This window comes from Bufo bufo, chromosome 2 (genome assembly GCF_905171765.1).
Source record: "Bufo bufo chromosome 2, aBufBuf1.1, whole genome shotgun sequence".
In the NCBI taxonomy this organism is placed as follows: Eukaryota; Metazoa; Chordata; class Amphibia; order Anura; family Bufonidae; genus Bufo; species Bufo bufo.
In genome coordinates, this window is record NC_053390.1 from 380,682,820 (window position 1) to 380,697,705 (window position 14,886).

The 14,886-nt window shown below is 42.6% G+C and overlaps 1 protein-coding gene across 2 annotated transcripts in view; it reads right to left on the reverse strand.

Moving 5' to 3' along the window:
• IFT74 (intraflagellar transport 74) overlaps positions 1–14,886 on the reverse strand; it is a 125,540-nt gene that overhangs the window by 47,366 nt on the left and 63,288 nt on the right. For both annotated transcript variants that reach the window (XM_040417182.1, XM_040417181.1), the window contains exons 9-10: positions 11,217–11,355; positions 7,273–7,335 (exon numbers count right to left, since the gene is read on the reverse strand). In XM_040417182.1, the coding sequence (XP_040273116.1) occupies positions 7,273–7,335; positions 11,217–11,355 (202 nt within the window). The remainder of the gene's footprint in view (positions 1–7,272; positions 7,336–11,216; positions 11,356–14,886) is intronic.

Here is a 14,886-nt window from a genome sequence, read left to right on the forward strand (position 1 = left end):
AGATCTGTAGACAGTTCTCCTTACTGCAGCAGGAAATTGCATTTTTGAAAGCTGAAATATTTAAATTATCTGTTAAACAAACTCCAGCTAGGACTGCTGCACTGCCACAGAGGACCCCCAGAAATGGCAGATGGGTTACTGTAGGTTCTGGAAGACTTAGAGTGGTGGATAGAAGACATGTCCCACAGTCGGTGGTTCTCCATAATTCATTTGCAGCACTCTCAGAATGTAAGGACAACATGGATATGGACTCAAGCACAGAGGGTGTGAAACCATCGACTCCTATGTCTAATGTATGCAAGACTGCAGCCAAGGACAAAAAAGATAAAGTGAAGTCTCAAAGGAAGCAGCTGTTGCTGGGTGATTCAATCATAAGAAGTGTGGAGCTTAAAGAAAATGGTTTTGTGAGATGTCTCCCTGGGGCTACTGCTAGAAGAGATAGAAGACGTATTATTAATATTGTTAAGCAAGCAAAGCAGGAAGGGGACGTGGATGTTCTTGTCCATCTAGGGACAAATGACCTGGCTTGCAATGAAGTGTCAGAGGTGAAAAAATCTTTTATCACACTTGGTAATGACGTACAGGATTTTGCATCCACCATTTCATTTTCTGAAGTTCTGCCTGTGCATAATGTTCAGAATGATAGGCAGAGGCGCATAAAGGAGTTCAACATATGGCTTGGTAAATGGTGTCAAGAGCAAGGATTTTGCTTTGTTTCTCATGATAGCTCTACTTGGAATAGAAAGGAACTGTACAAAAAAGATGGTTTGCATCTTTCTTTTAAAGGAACAAATGTACTTAGTGAACAACTCCAAGAATTTGCGAAAGAGTATTTAAACTAGGAAGGGGGGGGGGGGGGGGCAAAAGAGGAAAATAAAAGAGTCCAATTGCCCCCCGAAACAATGCCAGAACAGGTCAGAAGCACAGAGGTTAAGAAATGATAAGCTCAGAGTCCTGTCTACAAATGCTCGCAGTTTAGGTAAAAAAATCAATGAACTTGGGTCAATAATGGCATCTGAGAATGTAGATTTAGTGGCTGTTACGGAGACATGGTTTAATGAAAGAAATGACTGGGACATAACCATACCAGGGTACTCTTTATACAGAAGAGACAGAGAAGGCAAGAAAGGAGGAGGAGTGGCCCTGTATGTGAAAGATAGCATTAAATCTAACCTAATACAAGTTGGTGAGGCCAACATAGAGTCAGTTTGGCTTACGTTGCAGTTTGCTAACCATGCAGTAACTCGTGTAGGTGTGATATATAGACCACCTGGTCAAGTTAAAGAACTAGATGATCTACTAGTTGAAGAAATAGCTAAAATGACAATGAAAGGAGAAGTTATCATTATGGGAGATTTCAATCTTCCAGATATAAACTGGAAAACCAAAATAGCAAGTTCTACCAGGAGTACAGATATTCTAAATTCCCTACTGGGGTTATCTCTACAACAAGTGGTTGAGGAGCCAACCCGGAGGGAGGCCATTTTGGATTTGGTATTCACAAATGGGGATTCGGTATATGATGTCATTGTAGGCGAAACCTTGGGATCTAGTGATCACCAGTCAGCGTGGTTTAATATAAGAACTGTGAAAGAGTCCCACCACACTAAAACAAAAGTTTTAGATTTTAGAAAAACAGACTTTTCAAAAATGAAATTAGTCATAAATGAGTCCTTATCAGACTGGAACGGATTACATGGAGTCCAGGAGAAATGGGACTACTTAAAAGGTGCATTATTGAAGGCAACAGAAAATTGCATTAGACTTGTCAGTAAAAGCAAAAAAAGGAAGAGACCACTGTGGTACTCAGCAGAAGTGGCCCAAATCATTAAAAATAAAAAGCTAGCATTTTGTAATTATAAAAAAACCCAGAGCAATGAAGATAAGGAAATCTACAAGATTAGGCAGAAAGAGGCCAAGCAAGTTATAAGAACTTCTAAAGCGCAGGCAGAAGAAAAACTAGCTCAGTCTATGAAAAAAGGGGATAAGACATTCTTCAGATATATAAATGAAAAAAGGAAATTAAAACAAGGAATAACTAAATTAAAAACACAGGACGGAAGGTATGTAGAAGAGAATAAAGGGCTAGCCGACTGCCTTAATGAATACTTCTGTTCAGTTTTTACAAAAGAAAAAGGAGAAGGACCTCCACTAGAAAGGATGACTAATAAATCGTTTGATGCATGTATCTTTACAGAGGAAGATGTTCTAAGTTTGCTGTCTAAAGTGAAGACAAATAAGTCACAGGGGCCTGATGAGATACACCCAAAATCGAGCAACTATAGACCAGTGAGTCTGACATCAATAGTAGGCAAATTAATGGAAACCCTATTAAAGGATAGGATTGTGGAACATCTAAAATCCCATGGATTGCAAGATGAAAAACAACATGGGTTTACTTCAGGGAGATCATGTCAAACAAATCTTATAGATTTTTTTGACTGGGTGACTAAAATAATAGACGGTGGAGGTGCAGTAGACATCGCATATCTAGATTTTAGTAAGGCTTTTGACACTGTCCCACATAGAAGACTTATCAATAAACTGCAGTCATTGAGCATGGACTCCCATATTGTTGAGTGGATTAGGCAGTGGCTGAGTGACAGACAGCAGAGGGTTGTAGTCAATGGAGAACATTCAAAACAAGGTCATGTTACCAGTGGGGTTCCACAGGGATCTGTACTGGGACCAATTTTGTTTAATATCTTCATAAGTGATATTGCAAAAGGCCTCGATGGTAAGGTTTGTCTTTTTGCTGATGACACGAAGATATGTAACAGGGTTGATGTTCCTGGAGGGAAACGCCAAATGGAAAAGGATTTAGGAAAACTAGAAGAATGGTCAGAACTCTGGCAACTGAAATTTAATGTGGATAAGTGCAAGATAATGCACCTGGGGAGTAAAAACCCAAGGGCAGAATATAGAATATTTGACACAGTCCTGACCTCAGTATCTGAGGAAAGGGATTTAGGAGTAATTATTTCAGAAGACTTAAAGGTGGGAAGACTATGTAATAGAGCAGCACGAAATGCCAGCAGAATGATTGGATGTATAGGGAGAGGTATTAGCAGTAGAAAGAGGGAAGTGCTTATGCCGCTGTACAGAACACTGGTGAGACCTCACTTGGAGTATTGTGCGCAGTACTGGAGGCCATATCTCCAGAAGGATATAGATACTCTAGAGAGAGTTCAGAGAAGAGCTACTAAACTAGTACATGGATTGCAGGATAAAACTTACCAGGAAAGGTTAAAGGACCTTAATATGTATAGCTTGGAAGAAAGAAGAGACAGAGGGGATATGATAGAAACTTTTAAATACATAAAGGGAATCAACTCGGTAAAGGAGGAGAGCATATTTAAAAGAAGAAAAACTACCACAAGAGGACACAGTTTTAAATTAGAGGGGCAAAGGTTTAAAAGTAATATAAGGAAGTATTACTTTACTGAGAGAGTAGTGGATGCATGGAATAGCCTTCCTGCAGAAGTGGTAGCTGCAAATACAGTGAAGGGGTTTAAGCATGCATGGGATAGGCATAAGGCTATCCTTCATATAAGATAGGGCCAGGGACTATTCATAGGATTCAGATATATTGGGCAGACTAGATGGGCCAAATGGTTCTTATCTGCCGACACATTCTATGTTTGTATGTTTCCAAAGATGTTCTATTGGATTTAGGTCTGGAGACTGGCTAGGCCACTCCAAAACCTTGATATGCTTCTTACAGAGCCACTCCTTGGTTATCCTGGCTGCGTACTTCGGGTCGTTGTCATGTTGGAAGACCCAGCCACGACCCATCTTCAATACTCTGACTGAGGGAAGGAGGTTGTTGCTCAAAATCTCACAATAAATGGCCCAATTCTTCCTCTCCTTAATACAGTGCAGTCGTCTTGTCCCCTTCGCAGAAAAGCACCCCCAAAGCATGATGTTACCACCCCCATGCTTCACAGTAGGGATGGTGTTCTTGGGATGCAACTCATCCTTCTTTTTCCTCCAAACACGACGAGTGAAATTTAGACCAAAAAGTTCTACTTTTGTCTCATCTGACCACATGACTTTCTCCCATGTCTCCTCTGGATCATCCAGATGGTCATTGGCAAACTTCAGACAGGCCTGGGCATGTGATGACTTGAGCAGGAGAAACTTCCGTGCAATGCATGATTTGAAACCATGACAGCGTAGTGTTCTACCGACAGTGACCTTTGAAACTGTGGTCGCAGCTCTCTTCATGTCATTGACCAGCTCCTCCCTTGTAGTTCTGGGCTGATTTATCACCTTTCTTATTATCAGTGATACCCAACGAGGTGAGATCTTGCACAGAGCCCCAGTCCGACGAAGACTGACAGTCGTCTTTAGCCTCTTCTATTTTCTAACAATTGCTCCAACAATTGATCTATTTTCACCAAGCTGCTTGGCAATTGCCCCGTAGACCTTTCCAGCCTTGTGGAGGTCCACAATTTTGTCTCTAGTGTCTTTTGACAGCTCTTTGGTCTTGCCCATGGTAGTAGTTGGCGTCTGACTGACTGTGGGGTGGACAGGTGTCTTTAAAGAGCTCAGACAGGTGCTACTAAGTTAGATTAATGAGTGGAGTAGAGGTGGACTTTTTAAAGGCGCAGTAACAGGTCTTTGAGAGCCAGAATTCTTGCTGTTTCTCAGGTGTTCAAATACTTAAGTACAGCAGTGCAAGACAAATAAATTCTTTAAAAATCATACAATGTGATTTCCTGAATTTTTTCTTTTATTCTCTCTCTCAGAGTGGGAACGCACCTACAATGTGATTTTCAGCCCCCTCCATGATTTCTAAGTGGGAGAACTTGCAAAATCGCATGGGTGTTCAAATACTTCTGTTCCTCACTGTATATATAAACAAAATACAAAAGGGAAAGGAAACAATTATCTTCTATGAAGCTTTGGTAGCACCAGGAACTCAGCCGAAAACCAAACACATGCTAACCACAAGTCCAACAGAAGCTATAAACCGCATAGCATAGTGGGAGAAACAACAATAAATAGAGAAGGTTAAATGACCACATAGCCACATCTGGGGAAAGAAGGTGTGGCAAGCACCAGAAACAACACAGATGTCATTTGATCCAAAAGGAAAACATGTCAGATCAAACCACGTGTTGCCACTATCACAGATCTCCTGCCACCTGTCGCGGGAACGTCCGTATGTCTGTGACAATATTGGAGTCAACAAGTCGGCTCATCACAAGGTCTATTAGTTCTGGCATGACAAACACGCCAGTGGAGGTGGCTCATATGCTTCATAATAGTGAGATCACTAACGTCCATGCAAGCACTGTGCAATGCGCATTACACAAGTCTGGAATGGTGGCCCGAAAAAAGGTGAAGAAGCCTCGACTTCAATATCGTCATAAGAAGCGTCGGCTCGAGTTTGCAAAAAAAGTAAGAACAGTGGACAGTAGAAGATTGGAAATGGGTGATTTGGAGCGATGAGACAAAAGTCAATAGACTGGGCTCTGATGGTGGCAAATGGGTCTGGAAAAAACAAGAGAAAAGGGGGCTAACAGATCGAGAAATTTAAGAAACTGTCAAGTTTGGTGGAGGAAGCATGATGATATGGGGTTGTTTCACAACCAAAGGCGTTGAATACTTGACCAGGATCGATGTTGGTCTCAATGCTGAGCTATATGTGAGTATCCTACAAGATGAGTTACTTCGTACACTCGAGTATGGAAATGAAAAGGACGACATAATGTTCCAGCAGTACAAAAACCCGAAGCCCCCACAGTTATCAGACCTCAACCCAATCTAACACTTGTGGGTAGAGTTGAAGAAAAAGCTGTATTCGTACCCAACTGAGTCTACCAGTATGCACCAACAATGGGAACGTGTAGAAGAGACCTGGAAACAGATTTCCGTAGAGACATGTAGGAATCTGATCGAGAGCATGCCCAGAAGGTCCAGGCAGTGTTGAAAGCCAAAGGTGGATTTACAAAATACTAAAAATGTAAATTTTGAATTTTAGGAGCAAAACAAGAATCTGCATAACTAATTATATGCTAAATAGCTGCAAGTCCAATTTATGCACGAGATAGCCAAGATAATTTCTATAAAATGATGGTAGTCTCATGTTTGAAGATGTAGTGGATGGTGAGAGACACTACTCACAAAAAGGGATATTTGGTGAAATTTCAGAATGAACCTAAGATGCACTCTAACCTTTACAGGTAAACTTAATGTGACCTTCTCTAAACTTTTGAATGCACATGTCCAACCGTTCAATATTTCTGTACGTTTTGAATACATTTTCTGTTCTCCAACAAGGAGCTTAATGGCAAAATTACGGATGATAAATGTCACACAACTCCAGGCACATTTAAGGGAGGTGAGAGGCACCCAAGTGTCACGTCAGACCATTTGAAACCGGTTACATCAGCGTGGTCTGCGTGCTAGATGACCTGCAAGGGTACCAGACCACTGGCATCATCGTCTTGCATGGACTAGGGAGCATCTACGCTGGATGATGGACCAGTGGGCCTCAGTGCTGTTTAGCGATATAATGCTGTCAGTGTTATCCAATACATTCCGGAACTGTAAGGGTTACATAGCATCATAAATCAATATAATGCTATGTGACCCGATCAGTGCTGGGAGGTCAGGACGAGAGCTTCTGCAGACTCACGCTGGGAGTCCGGAGTGTGGAACTCGCTTGTCTGAAAGGGGCCTAACAGTGACCCCCCCAGTGCTCTGCCCTATTAACAGTAACCTCCACAGCATCCTGCCCCCTTAAGTGATCTCCACAGCAGCCTGGCCCCTTAAAGGGGGAGTTGTCTTATCTCGCCGTTACTAAGGCCAGATGAGACACAGTTCCAACCACCTCCCGGCTGGGAAACAGCAGAGCGCTCCACCTCAGAAATGTCAGGCTGACCCTCGGAATTCTGCTGCAGATTTGAGATAACCACTGCCGTGGGTTAATCTGCTGTGGTTTCCGCATAGAAACTGTATTGGGAAGTGACGGCACTTACTGATGCAGATTTCAAAAACCCTATGGCTGTATGAACGGCAAAGTCGACAAATCTGTGTGAAAGCTCTGCTGCGTGAACATGCCCTTAGAGCTAAATTTTGGTACTGATACTTTAGTAGACACTTTAGTGCCTCATAGGGGAAGAACAAAGATGACTTCAGCTGCCGGGGTACAGCTGATACCGGTCACTGAATGCTTTATTATTTAGATTACTGGATGTAAAATAAAGTACTTATCTGCATAAGAAAAAAGTACAGAAATGTCTATACAAGAGTAGTACTTACCACTTCCAGAGCGTCCCTCTTCTCATTCAGTGAATCTAGTTCTTTCTGCTGTATCTCCAGCTCCTACAAGAAGTAGATATAAGGAAGATGGTAAATATTGAAGCAGATAGCTGATCAGCCCTACTCAGCACAGGCACGTCATTTCAGGTCTCCTGTTGTCAGTGTTAGGGCACATTCACACTGTATTTATGGTCCACATCAGTTCCGCAATTTTGAAACAGGCATTCATTTCAATGGGGCCGCAAAAGAGGTGGACAGCACATCGTGTGCTGTCTGCATCCGTACTTATTTTCCAAAGCCCCGCCAAAAAGAGCATGTCCTATTCTTGTCCGCAACCGGCTGGCTGTGTGCGTTCCGCAAAACGAAGTACGCACATGGCCAGTATCCATGTTTTGCGGACCGCAAGACACATACGGTTGTCTGAATGTACCCTTAGTCTTAAAGGGGTTGTTCAATAAACTACTTTTTACTCTAAAGTTTACTTTCATCATTTACGCTACAGTAGCTCCCATTCCTCCTTGTATTATTATTTTTTTCACATCTACCTCATTTGCAGTTTTCTCTCATCTCCTGTGCTTGAATCCTACTGCCTGGTTTGTCTGCTGTCCCATCATGCTTTAGGGCAGAGAGATGTGTCCTGATATCAGCAGAACATGCAAAACTAACCATGCCCCTTTACCAATGATGTCTGCGCATCCTACATTACACGGCTCCAATGCAGAATGCAAACGACAACAACTGAATATCAAAAGAGTTTTGATACAGGGTGCAATGGTGGGCTAATTACGTCAGAATAAATGGTGGTATTATATATAATTTGTTGGGCGGGATACAATTATATTGGTGGCACAACCGCTTTAATTCAAACCAGCACCTGTTGCACAGTCAAGAAATCATTCTTCTTTATTTTACATGCATATAAAGGAAGCCATAGAAAGAAAATCACAAATACATCTATAGATCTTGTTATCAATCGGGAAACATATTCCGGTTGACGCGTTTCAGACCAACATGGTCTTTAGTCTTAGTACCCACTAACTGACTAAAGACAATGTCAGTCTGAGTAGGTTTCCCTGTTGCTAACTGTAACAGACAGTGGTGTGGACCTACTGTGCCAACTAACCAGTTGGACTTTGGGCTAAACCTAAAAGTGTTGTCCTGGTGGTTCCCCAGTATTCATCCTTGAACTCCCGTACAGGGATTTGAACTTCACTGCAGGGAACCAACCAGGTTGCTACCTCCTAGATTAGTCCTGGTGAAGCAAAGCACCAAGGGATCAGAAAAAGGAGAAGTCTGAATATAGTCCAAGGTCAGGGAAGGCTGAATATGTGTGTGTTCCAGATGGCAATTCCACGGTCAGGGCAGACAGCAAGGAGCAGAATCGGTAGTCAGACTTGGTACGGTACCCGGGTACTTAGACAAGAGATCAAAGATGGTTACTAGACACTAGAAAACCGAAAGCTCAGGCAAAGAGGTGGAACCATAACCCCAACTAATAGGAAGGCTGATCAGCACCTTAGTCAGCTGCTGGACAAAGAGCAAGAGTGAAGGATTAACACCAGCGGCGCTGTTAGGAAGTTCACTGAGCACGAGTCCCAATACACAAAAGGTTGCTTGGAGAGATTCCTGCACCTGCTCGGGAAAGCAGGACAGCAGCGGACAGGGGCTGCCAGCTTAACACTAACAAAACGTACAGACATATTTGGACTTCATGCTTTCTTTTTGAGGATGGTTTTAAATGTATGTGAAATAGAAGTTACTGTGGAACAAGCAGTGGTTTTCAATTGAGGCTAAGAATGTAACTATTACTTGTACTGTGGTGACACAGGCTGTTAATGTTAACCCCTTTATGAAAAGATCTAAAAAGGCCTTAAAGGGGTTGACAAAGAAAACTAAAAATCCCAGACAAGCCCTTTAATAGTTTAAAATAAAAAATCATGTTACACTCACCCCTTAAGCTACATTACAGATCCAGTCCTCCTGTTGCAGCTGGTGTACAAACTGCAGCAGTTTCATCCCTGTATACGGCATGTTACCGCTGCAGCCAATCATTGTCCTGAGCTGTACCACTGAGGACCATGACTGGCTGCAGGGGTGACATGCTGTACACCTCACGTCACAGTGTCGTTGATGTACACAGTGATATGCCAGTAGATGGGATGTCACTGCTGCAGCCAATTAATGTCTGCAGCATTAGACTCCCGAGGACAAATGGTGCCAATGATAACAACTCATCGCATAAAAATGGCCTCTTACAGCAACTTTAATGGAAAAATAAAGTTATGGCTCCCAGAATACAGGGACAATAAAAAAAATAAAAATAAAATAATAATAATAATAATCCTACACATATTTGGTATTGCCATAATTGTACTGCCTTGATTTATAGGTCCTGACTGTCCTAGCATAGCACATCAGGGCTGGGTATCCTGCACCAATGTGTTATGGCAGACGGCAGAGGCAGGAGCAGTGAGGTGTGCTCCTGCCAGTACAGCACTAAATACAAAGAATCCATACACTGCATAAATGGCAGTGGTTTACGGATTCTGCATGTTCTGCAGTAAAGAGCGCTTCTGAGAAGTGCTTTGGGGCCTGTTTTGCTTGTAAAACTATAAAATCAATAAAGTATATTAGAAAACTTATTATTAGGGTATTTTGGACAGTTTAAAAAAATGATTGAAAGTTTAGCTACATTTTAGGAAATGAGAATGGAAGTCTAGGAGGTAACAGAAGCTCAGGAAAGATGGCTGCCCACATAATCATCACAAAAACTGAATAAAAAAAATTACAAATCAGAACATAAAATCTATTTCTAGCAAGGATCATCTAAAGTGTGAACTCCTTTAAAATTTGATTTAAAGGGGTTGTGCAGCAATTTATATTGATAACTTATCCTCATTACACTGCATGTCATCTCAGAAGTGAATGGAGCGAGTACTTGTAATGACACTACGCCGCCGCTCCACAGGCGAGGACATGCAGCACCCGCATGGAGCGCCGCTTCCTCATTAAACAGCTGATCGGCGGGGGTCCCAGGTGTCGGACCCCTGCCGATCAGATATTGATGACCTAGCAGGACAGGACAACCCCTAGCATGACCTAGCAGGACAGGACAACCCCTAGCATGACCTAGCAGGACAGGACAACCCCTTTAACGTTTTATTAGTCAGAATAACGTTTGGGAAACAAGGGTGTGATCGTCACCCCATTTTTCCAAGTTCTTGTAGATCTAATTAGTTATACATCAATCAGGGTAAGACTATTAAACTCAATAAAGATAGCCAGATTAGGAAGAGACAGTCAATGTCACCACATTATCAAGGTTATGACTTCTTATGAGGTAATGCTGTGTGGTGTCCTTAATACTCTAAGGCTACTCTCACATTAGCATGTTTTGCGGATCCGTCATGGATCTGCAAAAACGCTTCCGTTACAATAATACAGCCGCATGTATCCGTCATGAACGGTTGTATTATGTCTTCTATAGCCAAGATGGATCAGTCATTAATACCACTAAAAGTCAATGGGGGACGGATCCTTTTCCTATTGTGTCAGAGAAAACGGATCTGTCCCCATTGACTTACATTGTGTGTCAGGATCCGTCTTCCTTCGCACCACATAGTGGACAGAAAAACGCTGCAGGCAGCGTTTTGGTGTCCACCTCCAAAGCGGAATGGAGACGGAACGGAGGCAAACTGATGCATTCTGAGTGTATCCTTTTCCATTCAGTCCACTCCAGCAGTCTCTTCCTTCCCCGGAACAGACCGCTGGAGACAAAACGGCAGATGTGTAGTAGTTAGGCTGGGTTCACATAGCATGTGTGACCAGATTTAGATGGCTATTTCTATCCTTTAATTGTTAGTCTCAATCGGCAGACTAGAAGAAGTAGGAATGTTTGAAATAATGTATATATCATTTTAAAGTCAAGTCTCTAGAAAGGGCACCTTTAAAAGCTGCTCATTCTTTGCTTTTACAGTGAAGTATATAGCTTGCCGCTCCTCTGGCATGTTTTTAATAATGTCTTCAGCCGCTCGTTTCTCATGTTCGATGTCCTCCTCCACTGCTCGAATCTGATCTTCTTTTCTGTAACACAATAAAACGACCATGAAGTGCACATACTGATAAAAAGGATGACAAATATCTCAGAGAGTGTACCGGCAAGATAAAATCCTGAAAGCCTCTTATCGACTATATAGATACAAACCTTGACTAGCAAGCTGTTGAGATTGTGTTAGATGATATCCTATATTTGTACCGCACTCAATTAAGGGATCGCTGAAGTTTAAATGGATTGGAAATAACGCTGCTGCGATCCATATGATATCAGGAAGTTATCCACACTTCAAGAAGCACAGATATAGACAACTCGTGACTACATATGCCATCTCCCTACACTAGAACATTCATTATATCCCCCCCCCCACATGATTTCTGTCCAGTTCAAAGTCATGGATAAAGTGGGAGAATGCAGAAACTATGAGAAAACATTCACAGATAATAGTCCAGGGCCTGCGCCTTTAAAGAAGCATTGACACTAGATAGGCCAGATTATCCGTTTTTCATAGTCTATACTGTCAGATGTCCCACAATTGATTGTCCCCTGTGTTATCAGAGACCATCATGACCCTCCTGTCCTAAAAAGTCATCAGTGCTGAGGGCTGTGAAGGATTGGGTTTGTGGGGATTTCTTAGGGCTTGATCACACAGCGGTTTATTGAGTGGATTTTTCTTGTGGAACACACCCTTACACTTTCCTACAGTGCTCTGCATGGGGATTTCTTAGATGATGAAAGGAATCCGCTGGTGTACCAGAAAATAGGTAAGGAAGCAGCATGGGAGGAAGAGGGGGCACCAAGTATGCTGACTATACATGTCTCATGGATAGTCAAATATTAGGTTTGGACTAGACGGGTCGCCTTTAACTAATGGGAACTATTAATGGCCAAAATGTATGCCCTGAACTCATGATGAGGTTGAGAGTTGCACCAGGAAATTCTTAATCAGACATGAATGTTTCCACTAATACAACGAGCGCTTCAACAGTTTTGTGACCAGGTCAATTGTCAGGATAAGGGCATACATAAACAGATATTGCCCACAATATAAACAACTTTTCCCATAGAAAATGAATTGCATGGTGGGACAGATCAGGTATTTTTGTCAGATGACAGTAAAGTATGTTATGATAGCAGTTTTCACCACTTTTGACAGAATATTTTTGAGGAATGATTAGTAAGTGCTCACATTAGTACTGAGGCCAAATCATATCAGTCAATGTTCTGTTCCGAATCTCAATGATGATCTCCATAACTTACGGCAATGACCACAATCCTGGTGTTTGTTTAAAGGTGGATGTATACATTAAATAAATGTCGGTTGGACCCACCAATTTCAGAGGGACTGGCTGACCATCTAATGTGGATAGGAGTATCCCACTTCTTTCCCAACTGCAGACAGATTTCAAGATTCTGGACCATTTTGTTTTCAGGGGTGATAAAATGCTACCAGAAGAGCCTATTCTTGTCTATAGAGAACACATGAACGCTCAACTCAACGTGCATACATATGTGTCAGGAAAGGGGGTGGTGGAGAAAGACACAGATGTTGGTTTAATGAGCGCCATGGTATCTAAAGTGGCTGGTCAGCTAAACTGGGTACTGAGGACTGTTTCAAGAATGGAGACATTTGCCTGTCCATGACTGTCTGATTCAGGACATCATCATCCGAGAGAGGTGTCTGGTGCAGGTGCAGCTTTTTTGACGAGTTTGATTAGAACTGGAAGTGACTATTTGCTGTGTAAATTGAATAAAAACAGATTTCTTTCATAGGGCAAATTTAAAGGCTATGTACACCTTTGGTGACAATTTTTGGTTATGATAGCATTTTACTCATATTTGGCTAAAACTAATTTTTTCAATTGCCCTTTATTAAAAATAGAGACATTCGGTCACAAAGGGTTAAAGGGGTTGTCTGAGTTATTTTTGTGTTCGTTGTATGTTTCTAACTAGGCAAATGTAAGGACTTTACAATTCACTTACTTTATCTCCAGTTGCTGCTTTCTCAGATTTGACTGAGGATCCCATGACCTGTGATATCAGCTTCTCTCCCTGCTCTGATGAATAGTGCACAAGCCTGACAGATCAGATATGAGTCTGTACACCAGACATCACTGTTCTGGCCACGCCCCCCCTTCACTGCCATCTGCTGCTGTCTGCCCTCTCCCTGAATTCTTAACCCCTTCAGCTGCACAAACTCAGGGCTGAAGGCTTTACTGAGTAGCTGCAGGCAGTGAGGAAACAAATGCCGGGCACATGAGCTGACAGAGGAGTTCTGCAGAGCATTGCACAAGAACAGGTAGGTTGGAAGATCCTGTGTGTATCAGCAGTGTCATTATACAGCTGGGACTTTTAGTCCTACACATACAACATGCTGCTGAGTCTCCCAGCAGACAGACATGTCACTCAGGGCAGCACTTGTATTCACTCCCTTAGCAGTGTCATTATACAGCTGGGACTTTTAGTCCTACACATACAACATGCTGCTGAGTCTCCCAGCAGGCAGACATGTCACTCAGGGCAGCACTTGTATTCACTCCCTTAGCAGTGCAGGGGGAGGGGCAGATATTCTTGTTATTGCAGGTAAACAAATGGACAGAAGAGAACCAGGGAAATGAGAAAATAGATTTTTTTTTGCCGAAAACTTGCTTAGCTTAGTTATATATTGCTAACCATCAGATTTACAGTGCTATATATTTTTTTCCATAACTCGGACAACCCCTTTAAGTGTTTTTCTAACTGTGTGGTACTTTCATTTTCTGCAGGTCATCTAACAAACCTTATCTGTAAACTACTGAAAGGTCATAAACAGTGCAAATCTGACCAGTGTCACTTTAAGTGGTGATGACTTTAAAACGCTTTGACTTATCCAGGCCATTCTGAGATTGTTTTTTCGTCACATATTGTACTTCATGACACTGGTAAAATGAAGTCAAATATATATATTTTTTTATTTATAAAAAAAATACCAAATTAAGGCCTTCTTCACACTTGCGTTGTTGGGATCCGGCATGCACTTCCGTTGCCGGAGGTGCCCGCCGGATCCGGAAAAACGCAAGTGTACTGAAAGCATTTGAAGACGGAACCGTCTTCCAAATGCTTTCAGTGTTACTATGGCACCCAGGACGCTATTAAAGTCCTGGTTGCCATAGTAGGAGCGGGGGAGCAGTATACTTACCGTCCGTGCGGCTCCCTGGGCGCTCCAGAATGACGTCAGAGCGCCCCATGCGCATGGATGACGTGATCCATGTGATCACGTGATCCATGCGCTTGGGGCGCCCTGACGTCACTCTGGAGCGCCCGGGGAGCCGCACGGACGGTAAGTATGCTGCTCCCCCGCTCCCCGCTACACTTTACCATGGCTGTCAGGACTTTAGCGTCCTGACAGCCATGGTAACCATTCAGAAAAAGCTAAATGTCGGCTCCGGCAATGCGCCGAAACGACGTTTAGCTTAAGGCCGGATCCGGATCAATGCCTTCCAATGGGCATTAATTCCGGATCCGGCCTTGCGGCAAGTGTTCCAGATTTTTGGCCGGAGCAAAAAGCGCAGCATGCTGCA